This window comes from Moschus berezovskii, chromosome 19, assembly GCF_049115385.1.
Source record: "Moschus berezovskii isolate FMDL1 chromosome 19, NW_MosBer_1.0, whole genome shotgun sequence".
NCBI classification, from domain to species: domain Eukaryota; kingdom Metazoa; phylum Chordata; class Mammalia; order Artiodactyla; family Moschidae; genus Moschus; species Moschus berezovskii.
The window spans coordinates 54,183,046-54,197,990 of NC_142478.1; the positions used below are offsets into that span (position 1 = coordinate 54,183,046).

General features: G+C 47.9%; 1 protein-coding gene across 6 annotated transcripts in view; it reads left to right on the forward strand.

Moving 5' to 3' along the window:
* SCARB1 (scavenger receptor class B member 1) overlaps positions 1-14,945 on the forward strand; it is a 200,724-nt gene that overhangs the window by 67,551 nt on the left and 118,228 nt on the right. For all 6 annotated transcript variants that reach the window (XM_088828103.1, XM_055404514.2, XM_055404515.2 and 3 more), the window contains exons 7-9: positions 613-779; positions 7,733-7,851; positions 13,584-13,657. In XM_088828103.1, coding sequence (XP_088684229.1) covers positions 613-779; positions 7,733-7,851; positions 13,584-13,657 — 360 coding nt within the window. The remainder of the gene's footprint in view (positions 1-612; positions 780-7,732; positions 7,852-13,583; positions 13,658-14,945) is intronic.

A 14,945-nucleotide genomic window follows, 5' to 3' on the forward strand; every position in this document is an offset into this window, starting at 1 on the left:
CAGGTCCTCTGTCCTCCACTATCTCCCAGAGTTTGTTCACACCCGTGTCCGTTGACTCAGTGATGCTGTCTAACCATCTCATCGTCTGCTGCCCCCTTCTCCTTTTGCTTTCAATCTCTTTCTCAGCATCAGGGTCTTTTCCAGGGAGTCAGCTGTTTACATCAGGTGGCTGAAGTACTGGAGCTTCAGCTTCAGCATCAGTCCTTCCAATGAATATTCAGGGTGGATTTCCTTTAGGATTGACTGGTTTGATCTCCTTGCAGTTCAAGGAACTCTCAAGAGTCTTCTCCAGTTAGCAGGGGGTGAATCCTATAGAAGCTTGTGGCCATGGTGATGATGTTGGATTTTATTCTAGATTAGACTGGAAGCAGTTGCAGTCTTATGTGCGGTTGTGATATATTTTGTCCTTGTTTTAAAGCTTGTGGAGAATGGATTGGTGTAGGTGGTGGAGGCAGAGGGACACATAAGGAGGTTGTTGTAATTTGCCAGGGAGAGATGGTGCAAACTGGGACACGGGTGGGTGGCCGTGCCCATGGGGAGTGAGTTTACTCAGGCCACCCACTTCTGGCCACCGCCTTCTGGGATGTCATCCTACATCATCTGTCCCTGCAGGTCCATGAAGCTCATCTACAAGGAGCAAGGGGTGTTTGGAGGCATCCCCACCTTTCGCTTCGTGGCTCCCAACACCTTATTTGCCAACGGGTCCGTCTACCCGCCCAACGAGGGCTTCTGCCCGTGCCGGGAGTCTGGAATCCAAAACGTCAGCACCTGCAGGTTCAGTATGTGTCATCCCTGATGGGAGGGCGGGAGGGTGTGGCCCATGATGCGGGGGTTTATCTGTCTCTTTAATTCCTGGCCTCTGTACCCTCGATAATTCCATTAGTCCAGAGATAATCAGGGCGGCAGGAAGATAACTCAAAAAACAAAATATGCCATGTGTATCTGTTTCTGTCGTAATAAATTCCCACAAACTTGTTGGCCTGGAATAGTACAGGTTTATGATCTTAAGCACTCCTGTGGTTCAGAAGTCCGACACAGGCCTTCCCAGGCTAAGAGCCAGGTGTCAGCAGGCTGCGTTCCTTTCTGGAGGTGGAAGGCGTGGCTCTGTTTCCTTGCCTTTTCCAGCTTCTGGTTTTTGTTGTTCAGTCACTCAGTCGTGTCTGACTCTACGACCTCATGGACTGTAGCACTCCAGGCTACTCTGTCTTTCACTCTCTCCCGGAGTCTTCTCCAATTCCTGTCCATTGAGTCAGTGAGGGTATCTAACCATCTTATCCTCTGCCACCCCCTTCTCCTCATGCCCTCAATCTTTCCCAGCATCAGGGTATTTTCCAGTAAGTCAGCTCTTCACATCCAGTGGCCAAAGTATTGGAGCTTCAACTTCAGCATCAGTCCTTCCAATGAATATTCAGGACTGATTTCCTCATTAGTGACTAATTTGATCTCCTTGCATTCCAAGGGACTCTCAAGAGTCTTCTCCAACACCACAGTTCCAAAGCATCAATTCTTCGGCACTCAGCCTTCTTTATGGTCCAGCTCTCACATCCGTACATGACTGCTGGAAAAACCATAGCTTCGATTAGATGGACCTTTGTCGGCAAAGTGATGTCTCTGCTTTTTAATACTTTGTCTAGGTTTGTCATAACTTTCCTTCCAAGGGGCAAGCATCTTTTAATTTCAAGGCTGCAGTCACCATCCGCAGTGACTTGGAGCCCCAGAAAAGAAAACCTGTCACTGCTTCCAGGTTCCAGAGACCCCTAGAATTCCTCGCTCAGGATTCCCTTCCTCCATTTTCAAAACCAGCAACGTCACAGCTCTCTGATCCCACTCCTGTGGTCACATGTTTTTTTCTGATGCTTTTGTGCTTCCCTTTCCCTTGTAGCTCACTCGGGAAAGAATCTGCCTGCAGTGCAGGAGACCCGGGTTCGATCCCTGGGTTGGGAAGATCCCCTGGAGAAGGAAATGGAAACCCACTCCAGTATCCTTGCCTGGAAAATCTCATGGACAAAGGTGCCTGGTGGGCTGCAGTCCATGGGGTCACAAAGAGTCGGGCACGACTGAGTGACTAGCATAATATAACATTTCCAGTTTCAAGGGCCCTGGAGACTATATCTGGCCTACCTGCATAATCTAGGCCACACTCCTATTTTAAGCTGATTAGCAGCCCTCATCCCTCCTGTAGCCTAATTCCCTTTGTAGCATTTGTAATCCACAGGTCCCAGGGGTTAGGAAGCAGACGTCTTTGGGAAGGGCATCATTCTGCCTCCCCGGCCATGATGAAAGTGAAAGTGAAAGTGCAGTCGCTCAGTCGTCTCTGACTCTTTGCGACCCCGTGGACTGTAGCCTGCCAGGTTCCTCTGTCCCGGCCATGATAGGTGACTTAAAAATGAGGCATCGTAGGGAGGACCTTTCCCCTCATCTGGGGAGGAAAGGAAGCTGGCAACGGCCTGAGTTCCACGAAATCTTGTTCAGCGTGGGACTTCCCTGGCTATCCAGTGGTTAAGGTTCCACACTTCCGCTGCAGGGGGCTCAGGTTCGATTCTTGATCAGGAAACTAAGATCCAGCATCCCTGTCCCAAGGCATGGCCAAAAAACCAAAGGGAAAAAAACAATCTTGTTCAGTGGCGTGCAGTTACGGGCTTGGGTGTGGTCACTGGCGCTGCCACATTGTCCTCGAGCATCGTCAGTGTTTTCTGGTTGCGTGCCTGTCCTCGAGGCACCCCGCCTCACGTGTTTACTGTGGAGATGGGTGTCAGCGCAGTTTCCCTCTCCTGACCCTCATCCAGGTCACTGGCAAGCCCGGCCTTCCAATTAATTCCTGAGGCCTTCCTCTCTTCCTGCTGCCTCATTGCCCAGGACCCTTCCGTTGGCCTTCCTCTTGCATGGTGGCGACCCTCTGTGCCACCCATTTCTCAGACTTCCCAGTGTGTTCCCCTTATGTGGCTATTTAAATTGAAATCGGTGGCTTCCCTGGTGGTCCGGTGGTTAAGGCTTCCACTCCAAGAGGTGTGGGTTCGATCCCCTGGTCGGGGAACTAAGATCCTGCATACGGCGTGACGTGGCCAGAAAAAAAAAAAAGAATAAATTCAAATTGGTTTGATTGAAATCAAATTAAAAAAGCAGTGCCTTATTGCACTGGCCATAATTCAGATGGTCCCCACCCACATGTGCAGAGTCGAATGGCTGTCCCATGGGATGAACAGTGTAGAAAGAGAACATTTTCATTATTGTAGAAAGTTCTACTGGACATGGTTCCAGCCAGCCGCCCAGGGGGCCTTTCCGAGACTCTGATTGGCACCCAACCGTTTGCTTTGAATGTCTAACCCATGCTTGTAGAGCGAAGGCCTTACGGGGGCCCCAGTGTTGTCAGTATGTGGCCTCCGCCGGTCTCTCTACTGTCATTTCTTCCCGTACTTTCCCCTTAACTATTCTTTAGCCCCGCCGCCTTTGCCCTCTTTCTAAGGTATATCTAGTTTGGTCCTGCCTCAGGGCTTTCGTGTCAGCTGTTCCTCAGGCTGCTGTAGATCTCTATGGATCTTTCCCTCACCCCCTCCTGATCTGTTCCAATGCCACCTCCCCCAGCAGGCCCACTCTGATTTCCCACTCTAAAGTTGCTCTCCCCACCCCACCTCCCAGCTACTCTCTGTCTTGTCACCCTTTAGTGTCTTCCTGATGCTCATCAGCCCCTGAAATCATGGAAAATATCTCCACTGGACTGTGAACACTGTAGGCAGGTCTGTGTCCTCAGCTTCTAGAATCGTGCTCAGTATGTAGTGGGGACTCACGCAGTGTGTAAACATATGGATGTGTGGGTGTATCCTATTTAGGAAATTGAGGCTCAAGGCTGGGGTGTGCCTGAGCTCACAGGGCTGGTAGGACAAGAAGCCGTTTCTCATCTTTCTAGGTCTTGTCTTTTGAGGTCTGTTTGATTAGAGCCACGTTGTTAGCTGGGGATTTGGGAGGGGTTGTTTGCAGGAGGGTTGGGAGGAGGGACTGTCAGGCAGAATGAGGTACTTCATGGGCAACGTGTTCGAAGCTGGGACCTGGAAGTGCCCATCTCTGCCATGGCCTTTTCTGGCCCTTTTCCTCTGTTTGCTTCTTTCTTCACTGGTGTCTGTGGGAATTTCTGCTTGTAGGTGAGCTGACAGTGCAGAGACCTGGTAGGCTGTGTGCTACACAATTGCCATAGCAGGTGGCAGATGCTATACCAGCCTGATTAGGCCAAAAAGGGCACCTCTTGGTTTATCTTTGTATTAGGCATGGCTCCAGAACTCAGCTGTAGCCCGAAGCTGCATTTTCCCATGGGCCAGCTTGATTTTCCTCTGGACCGGTTTCATTGCCAGGGAGGCTTTCGGCTCCAGGGTCCAGGCTCACCTCCTCCCAGCAGAAAGGGGGCCACTGGGTCCTCTGTATTCCAGCAAAAGCCCCAGAGTTTGCTCTGATTGGGCTGGCTTATATCACATGACCGGCTATGAACCAATCAGTGGCCAAGGATTGGGCAGGCTGTGTCACATGCTCAGCCCCTGGTTTCAGTGAGTGGAGCCAGCACCCACAAGGCAAGAGGCTGAAAGTAGGGGAGGGGCTTAATTGAAGCACAGGTTCCAGGAGATAGTGCCTACTGGCAGGCAGAAACAACATATCCATCCACTGCCAAGGGCTCAGTTTGAAAATTACACTGCCTCATTTAGCACATGTGCCAAAAGAACTTCAGAAGTGCAAGGGAATTATGTATGCATTATGTAAATACAATTTTTTCTTTTATGTTGAAATAGACATATATACAAGAAAGATACCCAACTGACACATGCACTTTGAAAGTCCACAAAGGGATGGAGAAAGTGAGCAGGAGTGATCGTCTCAGTCGCTGGCCTCACTTCCAGCACCACAGCTTTGCCTGCCTTTGGTCTTTATGTAAATAGAGTCATAAAGCATGTATTTCTTTTTCTCTATTTCTGGCTTCTTTCACCCATTTTCGAATTGGTGAAGTCCATCCCCATTGTTGTGAATGCTCTTTTCATTGCTGTATAGTATTTCAGTGGGACTGCACGTCCATTTCCTTACCTCTTTTACTGTTCGTGGGCATCCAATAAGGTTCTGCTCATTGACCATTACCCTAGTATTGTTAGGAACGTTCTCATACATGTCTTTGGGTGCACTTGTCTGTGTATTTCTGTGGTATTTTGTCTGAAGATAAGAAATACCCACTCATTTCCCTTTCTGGACCTTGAGGAGTTCTTGGACTCAGAGAACTGTCTCTCCTCCAACCTCCATGCTGTGTAAGGTCCTGAGACTTGCTTACTGGAGCCCCTTAATTGTAATCCATGGTGACCCTGGGCAATTAGGTCTGGTTAGATGTGTCATAAAGCTATAAATTAATTACCACTTATTACCTGGGCGTTGTCTCTCTCAATCTGTTTGGAAATAAAATAGAAAAAACACATACATGCATACATGCTATTAAAAAACCAAGCAAGCTGAAGCAAGAGCAGGTGATGGCAAATTGGTCTAGCACATCTTAGTCTCCCCCAGCCTTGCAGGCATGTTGGAGCTTGTTTGAGGTTCATCATCCTCTAGGGGCTGGCTCAGTGACTGCTTCCCTTACTGAGGGGGAGGGGTTCCTCGTGTGTTTGCGCTGTTGATTTCCTCTCACAGTAGAGATGGGAGAATGGGAAACAAGGTTTTTCAAATTGTGAAACGTTGTCCTTGGTGGTGCCCAAGACTTCAAAGGTCCAAGGAGGCAGCTTTAAATAAAGTTGACTTCCATGGTGCGAGGGGGGCTTCTGGGGTGACTCAACTGGTAAAGAACCCACCTGCCAATGCAGGAGATGCAAGAGAGGAGGGTTTGGTCCTTTGCTCGGGAAGATCCCCTGGAGAAGGAAATGGCAACCTGCTGCAGTATTCTTGCCTGGAAAATCCCATGGACAGAGGAGCTTGGTGGGCTACAGTCCATGGGATCGCAAAGAGTTGGACACAACTAAGCATGTGCGTGCACGCGCACACAGACACACACACACACACACACACTTGGTGAGTTAGGGCTTCTGTTTTCCATTCTTTTTGTCCTCCTGATTATCTCTAGGAGAAAGTGTTGGTGCTAAGAGGGCTTGAGTGCCTTTCTAACACTCATTGGTCCTTTTTGACAGAGAAAGAGCAAGTCTCAGGGTGCCAGCCTCTTTTTTTCGTGTAGGTAACAGTCTCTGGATAGAATCTACAGCATTCATTTGTTCACATTGTATTTATTCCTGTATTTATTTTCTCATTCCGGCAAGTGTTTACCAGTTACGCCTCAGATAGCAAGCGTCTTTAAAATATAGCTGTTGAAATAAAGCAATAGCAGCTGCTTCAAAGAAGCACATTATGTAACAGTGCAGGGGGTATCCGGATATGGCAACACATCAGAGAGATACTGGGAAGAATAAATTAATGTTGAGAAACTTGAAGGCAATGGATGGAAAAGGACTCTGGGAAAAATGAACTCAGACAGCAGTGAAATCCAAGCTTTTATTTTAAACCGGTGCTTGGCTTTGCTAAGAAAAGCAGAAAGAATCTAGACATTTGAGGTTGCCGGACACACATAAACAGGAATGTGGTTCACCTGGCTGGCAGTCGATGGCCTGCTGGTTTTAGGGGAGGAGGCCTTGTGAGTTTTGTTCTTTCTTTTTTTCGTATCAAGGTGAAGTTCATGTAATATCCAGTTAACCATTTTAAAGTTCACGGTTCAGTGACGTTTAGTACATTCAAAATGTCGTGCAGCCTCCACCGCAGTCTAGTTCCAGAGCATTCTCATCAACCTCAGAGGAGCCCCTGTACCCCTTAGCACTCACCCCCCATCTTTCCTCTCCCCGGCCCCTGTCACCGCCAGTCTGTGCTCTGATTTGCCCCTTCTTGACCTTTGCCAGTTTCCGAGAGAGGCTTATTCTTTTCCTCCTTGACTCATTGTCCATCAGGCTTGTTGTATGTTGTCCTGAGCACATGCGGATGCCCTGGTGTGTGCCTCGCTTGATGGAGAGGTTCAGCTTCGGGTATCTGGGTGTGAGTTTCTCACTCGGAGGGACCCGAGTCAGTGTCTGTTCTCACACACTGGTGTTCATCCCACAGACCGGCTGCTGGGTGAGAAGGAACAAAGCAGGTGTGTCTTCTCCCCTCCCGTGGACGTTAGGGAGACCTGAGGTGTGCACACCCGAACGACTCCGATCATTGCATTGCCTGTAGAAGACAGTCTGGGCTGCTTGGCTTGGCAATCCAGAGGCCCTTCCTCTCACCCAAGTTCAAGTCTTTCTGTCCTCAGTTCCCATCATTCCCTCCAGGCACTGTCTGCTCCATACGCACTGTGCATTTCCTCACCTCCTTGCATTCGCCTCTGCCATCCCTTCACCTGGAATGCCATCCCCTGACCACCTCTGCCGGCGTCTTTGAGCCAGCATCTTCTCCTTGCTTTGATTTCTCCTCCTTTACCATTCTTATGGCACCGAGCTTGTCCCTTGCTGGGTGGGTTCCAGTTCCTGGTGCCTCCTGGGTGCTTGGTAAATAATTACACACCGAATGAGTTCTGTCTGGTTATTGTTGTTTGCGTCTTGTCATCATCACGAGGTGGGTGTACTGCGGGCAGTGGCTGTGTTTTCATCGCCTGTGCATCCCTTCCCTCAGCTCAGGGCATGACGTGAGCAGGTCTCTGGATGTGCAGACGTGCTGCCTTTGTCTGACACCCACTCTCTGCCCCTTTGCTTTCCAGATGCACCCTTGTTTCTCTCCCATCCTCACTTCTACAACGCTGACCCAGTCCTGGCAGAGGCAGTGTCTGGCCTCCATCCTAACCCAGAAGAACATTCCTTGTTCCTGGACATCCACCCGGTGAGCCCCTGCCTGTCAGCCTGTGGGTGGGGGTGGGGGGAATTTCTGTTTGGGGCACACTCAACTTTCTCCTCTCCCTGCCAGGCACCAGGCGGTTCCAGGGTGGGGGGGATGGGAAGCCTGGGTTTCTTTTGCACTGATAGCTTCTAGCTATCAAGTCATCAAAGTTTGCCCCGACTCCATAGTGCAAGGACTTTATTATCTCTTTATAAGGGAATTGTCTCTATAAAAAGATCATAACACAGTAAATTAATTAGCAATTATCAACCTGTAAATTAGACAGAGGCAGCCCTCTGGCTGTGCCAACATACCATAAAGATCTTTAGGTACCGACAAGAACCTGGAACGTCTTGCAGATAAACTGGGTTCTGGGGAATTTGTCCTGTGTGATGTTTCGTCTGCAACCAGGGACCAGGAGGATATCAGACCTGCACATGTGACCCTCCCTTGGGCATGTCTTTACCCTGCTGCTTCTTCTCTTAGGGCCTCCATTCACTGCAAACTTGCCCATTTGGACTTGGTGGCTTTATCATTAATTAAAAAAAATCCTTTGGGTTTCTGTTTCTGGAGTGGACATTCGTGCTCTCCCCCCATAGGCCTTTTTGGAAGCTCTTCTTTTTGATGCTTTTCCATGCTGTTTTCATTGGTACTGCTCAGATTTTCTTAGCCACTGACTCAACCCACAGCCCCTAGCACTCCACCTTCTAGCTCTCTCTCTTCTTTTTTCACTAAAAATCCAGACTGGGAATTCCCTGTCTGTCCAGTGGTTAGGACTCCATGCTTTCACTGCCGAGGGCGTGTCTTCAATCCTTGTTTGGCGAATGAAGATCCCCAAAATTATGTGGCTTGGCCAAATTAATAAAATAAAATATATCTGGGTTAGTGAAGTCAGCTATGACTGCACACACTTCACATACATATTTCTAGAATGCTCATTATGCTCCCGGAGAAGGCAATGGCAAGCCACTCCAGTACTCTTGCCTAGAAAATCCCATGGATGGAGGAGCCTGGTAGGCTGCAGTCCATGGGGTCGCTAAGGGTCGGACACGACTGAGCGACTTCACTTTCACTTTTCACTTTCATGCATTGGAGAAGGAAATGGCAACCCACTCCAGTGTTCTTGCCTGGAGAATCCCAGGGACAGGGGAGCCTGGTGGGCTTCCATCTATGGGGTCACACAGAGTCGGACACGACTGAAGTGACTTAGCAGCAGCAGCAGCAGCATTATGCTCCAGACATAATCCTATTCATCCACATGCACCAATTCACTTAATTTTCACAGTAATCAGGGAGGTAGGCATTGCTATTCCCATTTTACAGTTGCGTAAACTGCAGCCCAAAGAGGTTAAGTGCTCCAACTAGTAAATGGGGTTCTTGGCTCCATCACGGAAAGAGCGATTCTGTCCTGTTAATTGCTTGAATTCTAGAGGTTAGCACAGAAGTACTTGTATCTCAGTAAACATGGGTTTGATTTACTGAGATCCTGGTGGTTGAGATGAGGCTGACTTCAAAGATAGGTCTTCTTTTTTAATTAAAATTTTTTTTATTATTTCAAAATGTTTTTTTCTTTAAATCTGAGTATCATTTGCTTATGTCTGTTTTTTTACAAAATTTATATACTTTGTTTTTTGTTGTTGTTTTGTTTTTTGTTTGACCACACCACGTGGGATCTTAGTTCCCTTGACCAGGGATCAAACTCTTGCCCCCTGCAGTGGAAGTACAGAGTCTTAACCACTGAACCTCCAGGGAAGTCCCTACTTTGTTTCTTTTTTTTAGATTAGTTTTAGGCCTACAGATAAACTGAGGAGAAAATACAGAGTTCCTAGACCTTGTTTTCCCCTGGCACGAAGTTTGTTACAGTTGATGAATGAATGTTATTATTAACTAAAGTCAGGAGCTTATATTACGCTTCACTCTGTGTTGTTCAGGTTTATGGGTTTTGACAAATGCGTGATGACCTGTATCCACCATTCAGTCTCCTAAGAATGGTTTCGCTGCCTTCAGAATCCTGTGTGTTCTATCCTTTATCCCCCCACTACCTTCTACATTCACTCCCATCAAACCCTTGGCAGCAGCTGATCTTTTCTGTCTCTATAGTTCTGTCTTTTCCAGAATGTCACATAGTTGGAACCATCAAGTATGTAGCCTTTTAAAAAAATTGAAGTATAATTAATATAACATATTACTTATGGTGACAAGTGCATATAATATGTGCTTGTGCTCAGTTGCTTCAGTCGTGTCTGACTCTTTGCGGCCCCATGGACTGTAGTCTGCCAGGCTCCTCCGTGTGATTTCCCAGGCAAGAACACTGGAGTGGGTTCCCATTTCCTCCTCCAGGGGATCTTCCTGACCCAGGGATCAAACCTGGATCTTCTGCATTGGCAGGCAGATTCTTTACCACTGAGTCTCCTGGGAAGCCCCAGTGTATAATACAGTGATTCATAATTTTTAAAGCTTATAGTCCACTTATAGTTACTTAATTTAAAATATTGACTATACAAACAGGTCTCTTAATGCCCACTACCTTCTGTCCTGTATTAATATACAGTTGATGAAGTGGGTATTAATGAATTAAGTTGATCATAATTAATATGATTCTATTACATGTTCTAGATTAAATTCAGTCTTTATTGTTAGACATGTTAAGTCTTTTCCATATTGTCTTAAACTTTTAACTAGTTTTTAAAAGGTTTTTATTAGGGACTTCCCTGGTGGTCCTTTGGTTAAGGCTCTGCACTCCCAATGCAAGTGACACAGTTTTGATCCCTGGTCAGGGAACTAAGATCCCACATGCCATGCGGTATGGCCGAAAGAAAAAACAAAGGCTTTTATTAGAAAGCTAACAAATGGTTTTCCACTTTCTTTTTAAGTTCATTCATTTCACTGCTTCTCTCTCTCCGTTCCTTTCTTTCTCTTTGCTGACTTTTCTCTGTTCTCACTGGTGACTTTCATTTTAGTGTATGGACTTTCTTTTTCTCCCCCGCGTTGAGTAAAAACAGTTAAGTCTGGGACGCTGGAGAGATGCAAAGAATTATTTTGCAGCTGTGCATCAGTAGATGCAGAAGTAGGCTTCTGCTGGTTCTCATTTCAGGCCAGAGGCAGACAGGGAGAGGAAGTGGCCTCGGATTTGTTGCTGATTTGGGGAGGATGAGCATGGGGGTGGATCTGCTGATTTCTGATTTCATTAGCTTTGAAAACAGAATGCCTCCTGGAAGCGGCTTCTCTGTTGCCTGCTTTTCTGCTCCTGAAACCGGGGGAGGGAAACCCCTGACAGATGTGGGCTCATGGGGCAAGCAGCTGTTCTGTGGGGTTGGGATGAGGGGGAAGAGACAGGGCTTTGCTCAAGAAGAGGTGGCCAGACAGCAGCTGGAGGGACAACCAGGGAGGGAAGGAGACATATTTCCTGGGGAAGGAAGTGGCCCGAGTAGAGAGCCCAGCATGTAGAGTCTGGAGAGCAGGATGTGTCAGGGTCTACAGGATGACCCTCAAATTGGAGGATTTGCTAGAAGGACTCCCAGGACCCAGCAGGTAATCACACTCACTTCTGTGATGTGTCACAGTGAAGGACAGAAAGCACAGTCTGTAAAGGGGGAAGGCACGTGGGGTGAAGTCTGCGGGAACCAGCCCAGAGCCTTCTCCTGGGGGATCACACAGGGCACACTTCGCTCCCCATGTGAGGTGTCCTCAACCAGGGACGCCCAGTCAAGACTCAGCACCCAGGGTGTTTATTGCGGGCACCCTCTGCCTGGCACGGACTCCAGACTCCAGGAAGGAAAGCAGGTGTCAGCATAAACTAAACTGTTTTATAAACCTTCTAGGCCCAGGGAGCCCCTCTTATCTGTCAGGGAGTGGTGGGAGCCCCCTGAAATCCGGGATCCCAGAGGCCAGACAGGGGCCACCATGCCAGGAGGGCAGCCTCAGGCCCACTGGATGCATGCTTTTTCACACACGGGGATCTCACTCACATCTGCCCAGGTTCTCAAGTTCAAACTCTCCCCGGTCATGGCAGCGTGGCCTTTGGCCAGTTCCTCTGTGCCCTGGGGCCCCAGAAGACCTCAGGATGCTGGGCTATGCTGGAAGATAATGCCCGTTCCCACTGCTGTCTGTGATAACTACGCAGCGTTTATGGCCCTGAGTGTGGCTGTCTCGCATCCCTGACTTTGCCCTTGCAGAAACCCTACGAGGTAGGCAGAGCTGTCTCCACTTTTCAGATGAGAAAGAGTCTCAGCTGAGAAGCAGCAGTCTGTCCTCAAACCTAGGTTCCTTTCCATTCTCATTTCCTTTCTTTAAAAAAATTTATTTGGCTGTGTTGGGTCTTAGGTGCATCGTGTGGGATCCTTCATGGTACACATATTCTCTAGTTGTGGCACGGGCTCAGTAGCTGTGGCACGAGGATTCAGTTGCCCCGATGGGATCTTAGTTCCCCCACCAGGGATCAAACCCATGTCACCTGCATTGCAAGGCAGATTATTTTTTTTGCAAGGCAGATACTTAACCACTGGACCACCAGGAAAGTCCCTCCAGTCTCATTTCCTGACACCATTCTGGAACCACCTTCCTGGTTTTTGGTCCTAGATGTGTGTCACTTCTCCCATTATTGGCTTACTACTTAAAAAACCAGATCTCATTAAAAAGAAAAAAAATCCTGTACAAAGGAAGCTTTCACAAATTGGAAATTAAAAATTTCTCCAGGACTTCCCTGACAGTCCAATGGTTAAGACTCTGCACTTCTAATACAGGGGGCACAGGTTTGATCCCTGGTCAGGGAACTGAGATCCCACAGGCTGCATGGGATAGCCAAAAAAAAAAAATTCTCTCCAAATAGAGAGTTCACTGGCAGTCCAGTGGTTAGGACTCCACCCTTTTGCTGCGGTGGCCGGGGGTTCGATCTCTGGTCAGGGAGCTAAAATTCTGCAAGCTGTGTAGTGGAGCGAAAAAAAAACAAAAAGAAAAAAATTTTCTCTAAGAAGGTTAACATAAAATTAAACACAAAGAAGAAATATCACTAAACTCTCTGTGAAATATCATCGCCTGCCCTTGGCGTGAGCTCTGTTGAAAGGGAGATTCCATGGAACTGTATTTCAGAGGCAGCAGGGAGTTTTCCAGGCAAGTTTTCCCGGTGGCTCAGTGGTACAGAATCCTCCTGTCAATGCAGGAGAAGCAGATTCGATCCCTGGGTTGGGAAGGAAATGGCAACCCCCTCGAGTATTCTTGCCTGGAAATCCCATGGACAGAGGACCCTGGTGGGCTATAGTCCACGGGGTCACAGAGAGGCGGACACGACTGAGCGAGCATACACTAGGGACCAGGCATGCTTCCTGATTCAGACTTTCAGATGCTGGCAGGAGGGAATGGAGAGGGGTGGGTGATTGAAGAAGACAGTGACTTTATCAACACGCGAATCTGTTTTATTTTATTTGGAGGCTGGAGGGAGGGGCAATGACTGAGAAATATCCTTCTGTACTCAGGAAGGCATCATATGAGTGGAAAGATGGAAAGGATTATTTTTACCCATCCAGAGGGAGTCTGGTTCTCTGGAGGGGATCCCTCAACGTTGTGGACATAAGAGCCATTTGGGGAATATGTGTTTACCCATCAGGGGTTGGAGTGGGTAGCGGAGACCCCAGCAGATGGCACTTCACCTGGGCACGCACCTTCTTGAACAGGGCTAGGGAGAGGGGGTTCCTGGGGGTCCAGGAAGGGCTAGCCCCTCACTGTGCTTGTTGCCACAGGTCACCGGAATCCCCATGAACTGCTCTGTGAAACTGCAGCTGAGCCTCTTCCTTAAGTCTGTGAAAGGCATCGGGTGAGTGGGGTCTGGGAGCCGGGGCTGCCCTGTGGTTGAGAGATCAGGGACTCAGGGAGACTCTGGCCTTGTTCGGGGGAACTCAAAGTCTGGGGAGGGATGTGGGATCTGGTCCCTGCCCCTTGAACTCCTAAGGGGAATCTTAGCTCTGAGCTGAGTCCAGACCACATCCTGACACCCCTGCCCTTTTCTCTGTTGACGTTTGTCCCCGCCGTTAGTCAGAATGTTCCGCCCAAGCTGTTTCTCCCTTGACAGAGTAGCAGAAGTTAAATCGTACCCAAACCGAGTGTTTGAAAATGGAAACTTGACCAACAGCATTCTCTAGTGAGACCATTCACCTGAGGGGAGGAAAGTTTTTTTTATTTTTTAAATTGGAGTGTAGTTGCCTTGCAATGTTGTTTGTTTCTGCTGAACAGCAAAGTGAATCAGCTATATGTATACGTTTCTTCCCTCTTCCTTGGGTTTCCTTCCTGTTCAGGCAACCACGGAGCACCGAGTAGAGCTCCCTGTGCTGTGCAGCAGGTTCTCATTGGTTACCTGTTTTACTCATAGTATCCATCACCAGATGGTCAACCCGAAATCAGATTGATTATATTCTTTGCAGCCAAAGATGGAGAAGCTCTATACAGTTAGCAAAAACAAGACCAGGAGCTGACTGTGGCTCAGATCATGAACTCCTTATTGCCAAATTCAGACTTCAATTGAAGAAAGTAGGGAAAACCAGTAGACCATTCAGATATAACCTAAATCAAATCCCTTATGATTATACAGTGGAAGTGAGAAATAGATTTAAGGGACTAGATCTGATAGCTAGAGTGCCTGATGAACTCTGGACGGAGGTTCGTGACATTGTACAGGAGACAGGGACCAAGACCATCCCCATGTAAAAGAAATGCAAAAAAGCAAAATGGCTGTCTGAGGAGGCCTTACAAATAGCTGTGAAAAGAAGAGAAGCGAAAAGCAAAGGAGAAAAGGAAAGATATAAGCATCTGAATGCAGAGTTCCAAAGAATAGCAAGGAGAGATAAGAAAGCCTTCCTCAACGATCAGTGCAAAGAAATAGAGGAAAACAACAGAATAGGAAAAACAAGAGATCTCTTCAAGAAAATTAGAGATTCCAAGGGAACATTTCATGCAAAGATGGGCTCGATAAAGGACAGAAATGGTATGGACCTAACAGAAGCAGAAGATATTAAGAAGAGGTGGCAAGAATACACAGAAGAACTGTACAAAAAAGATCTTCATGACCAAGATAGTCACGATAACGTGATCACTGACCTAGAGCCAGA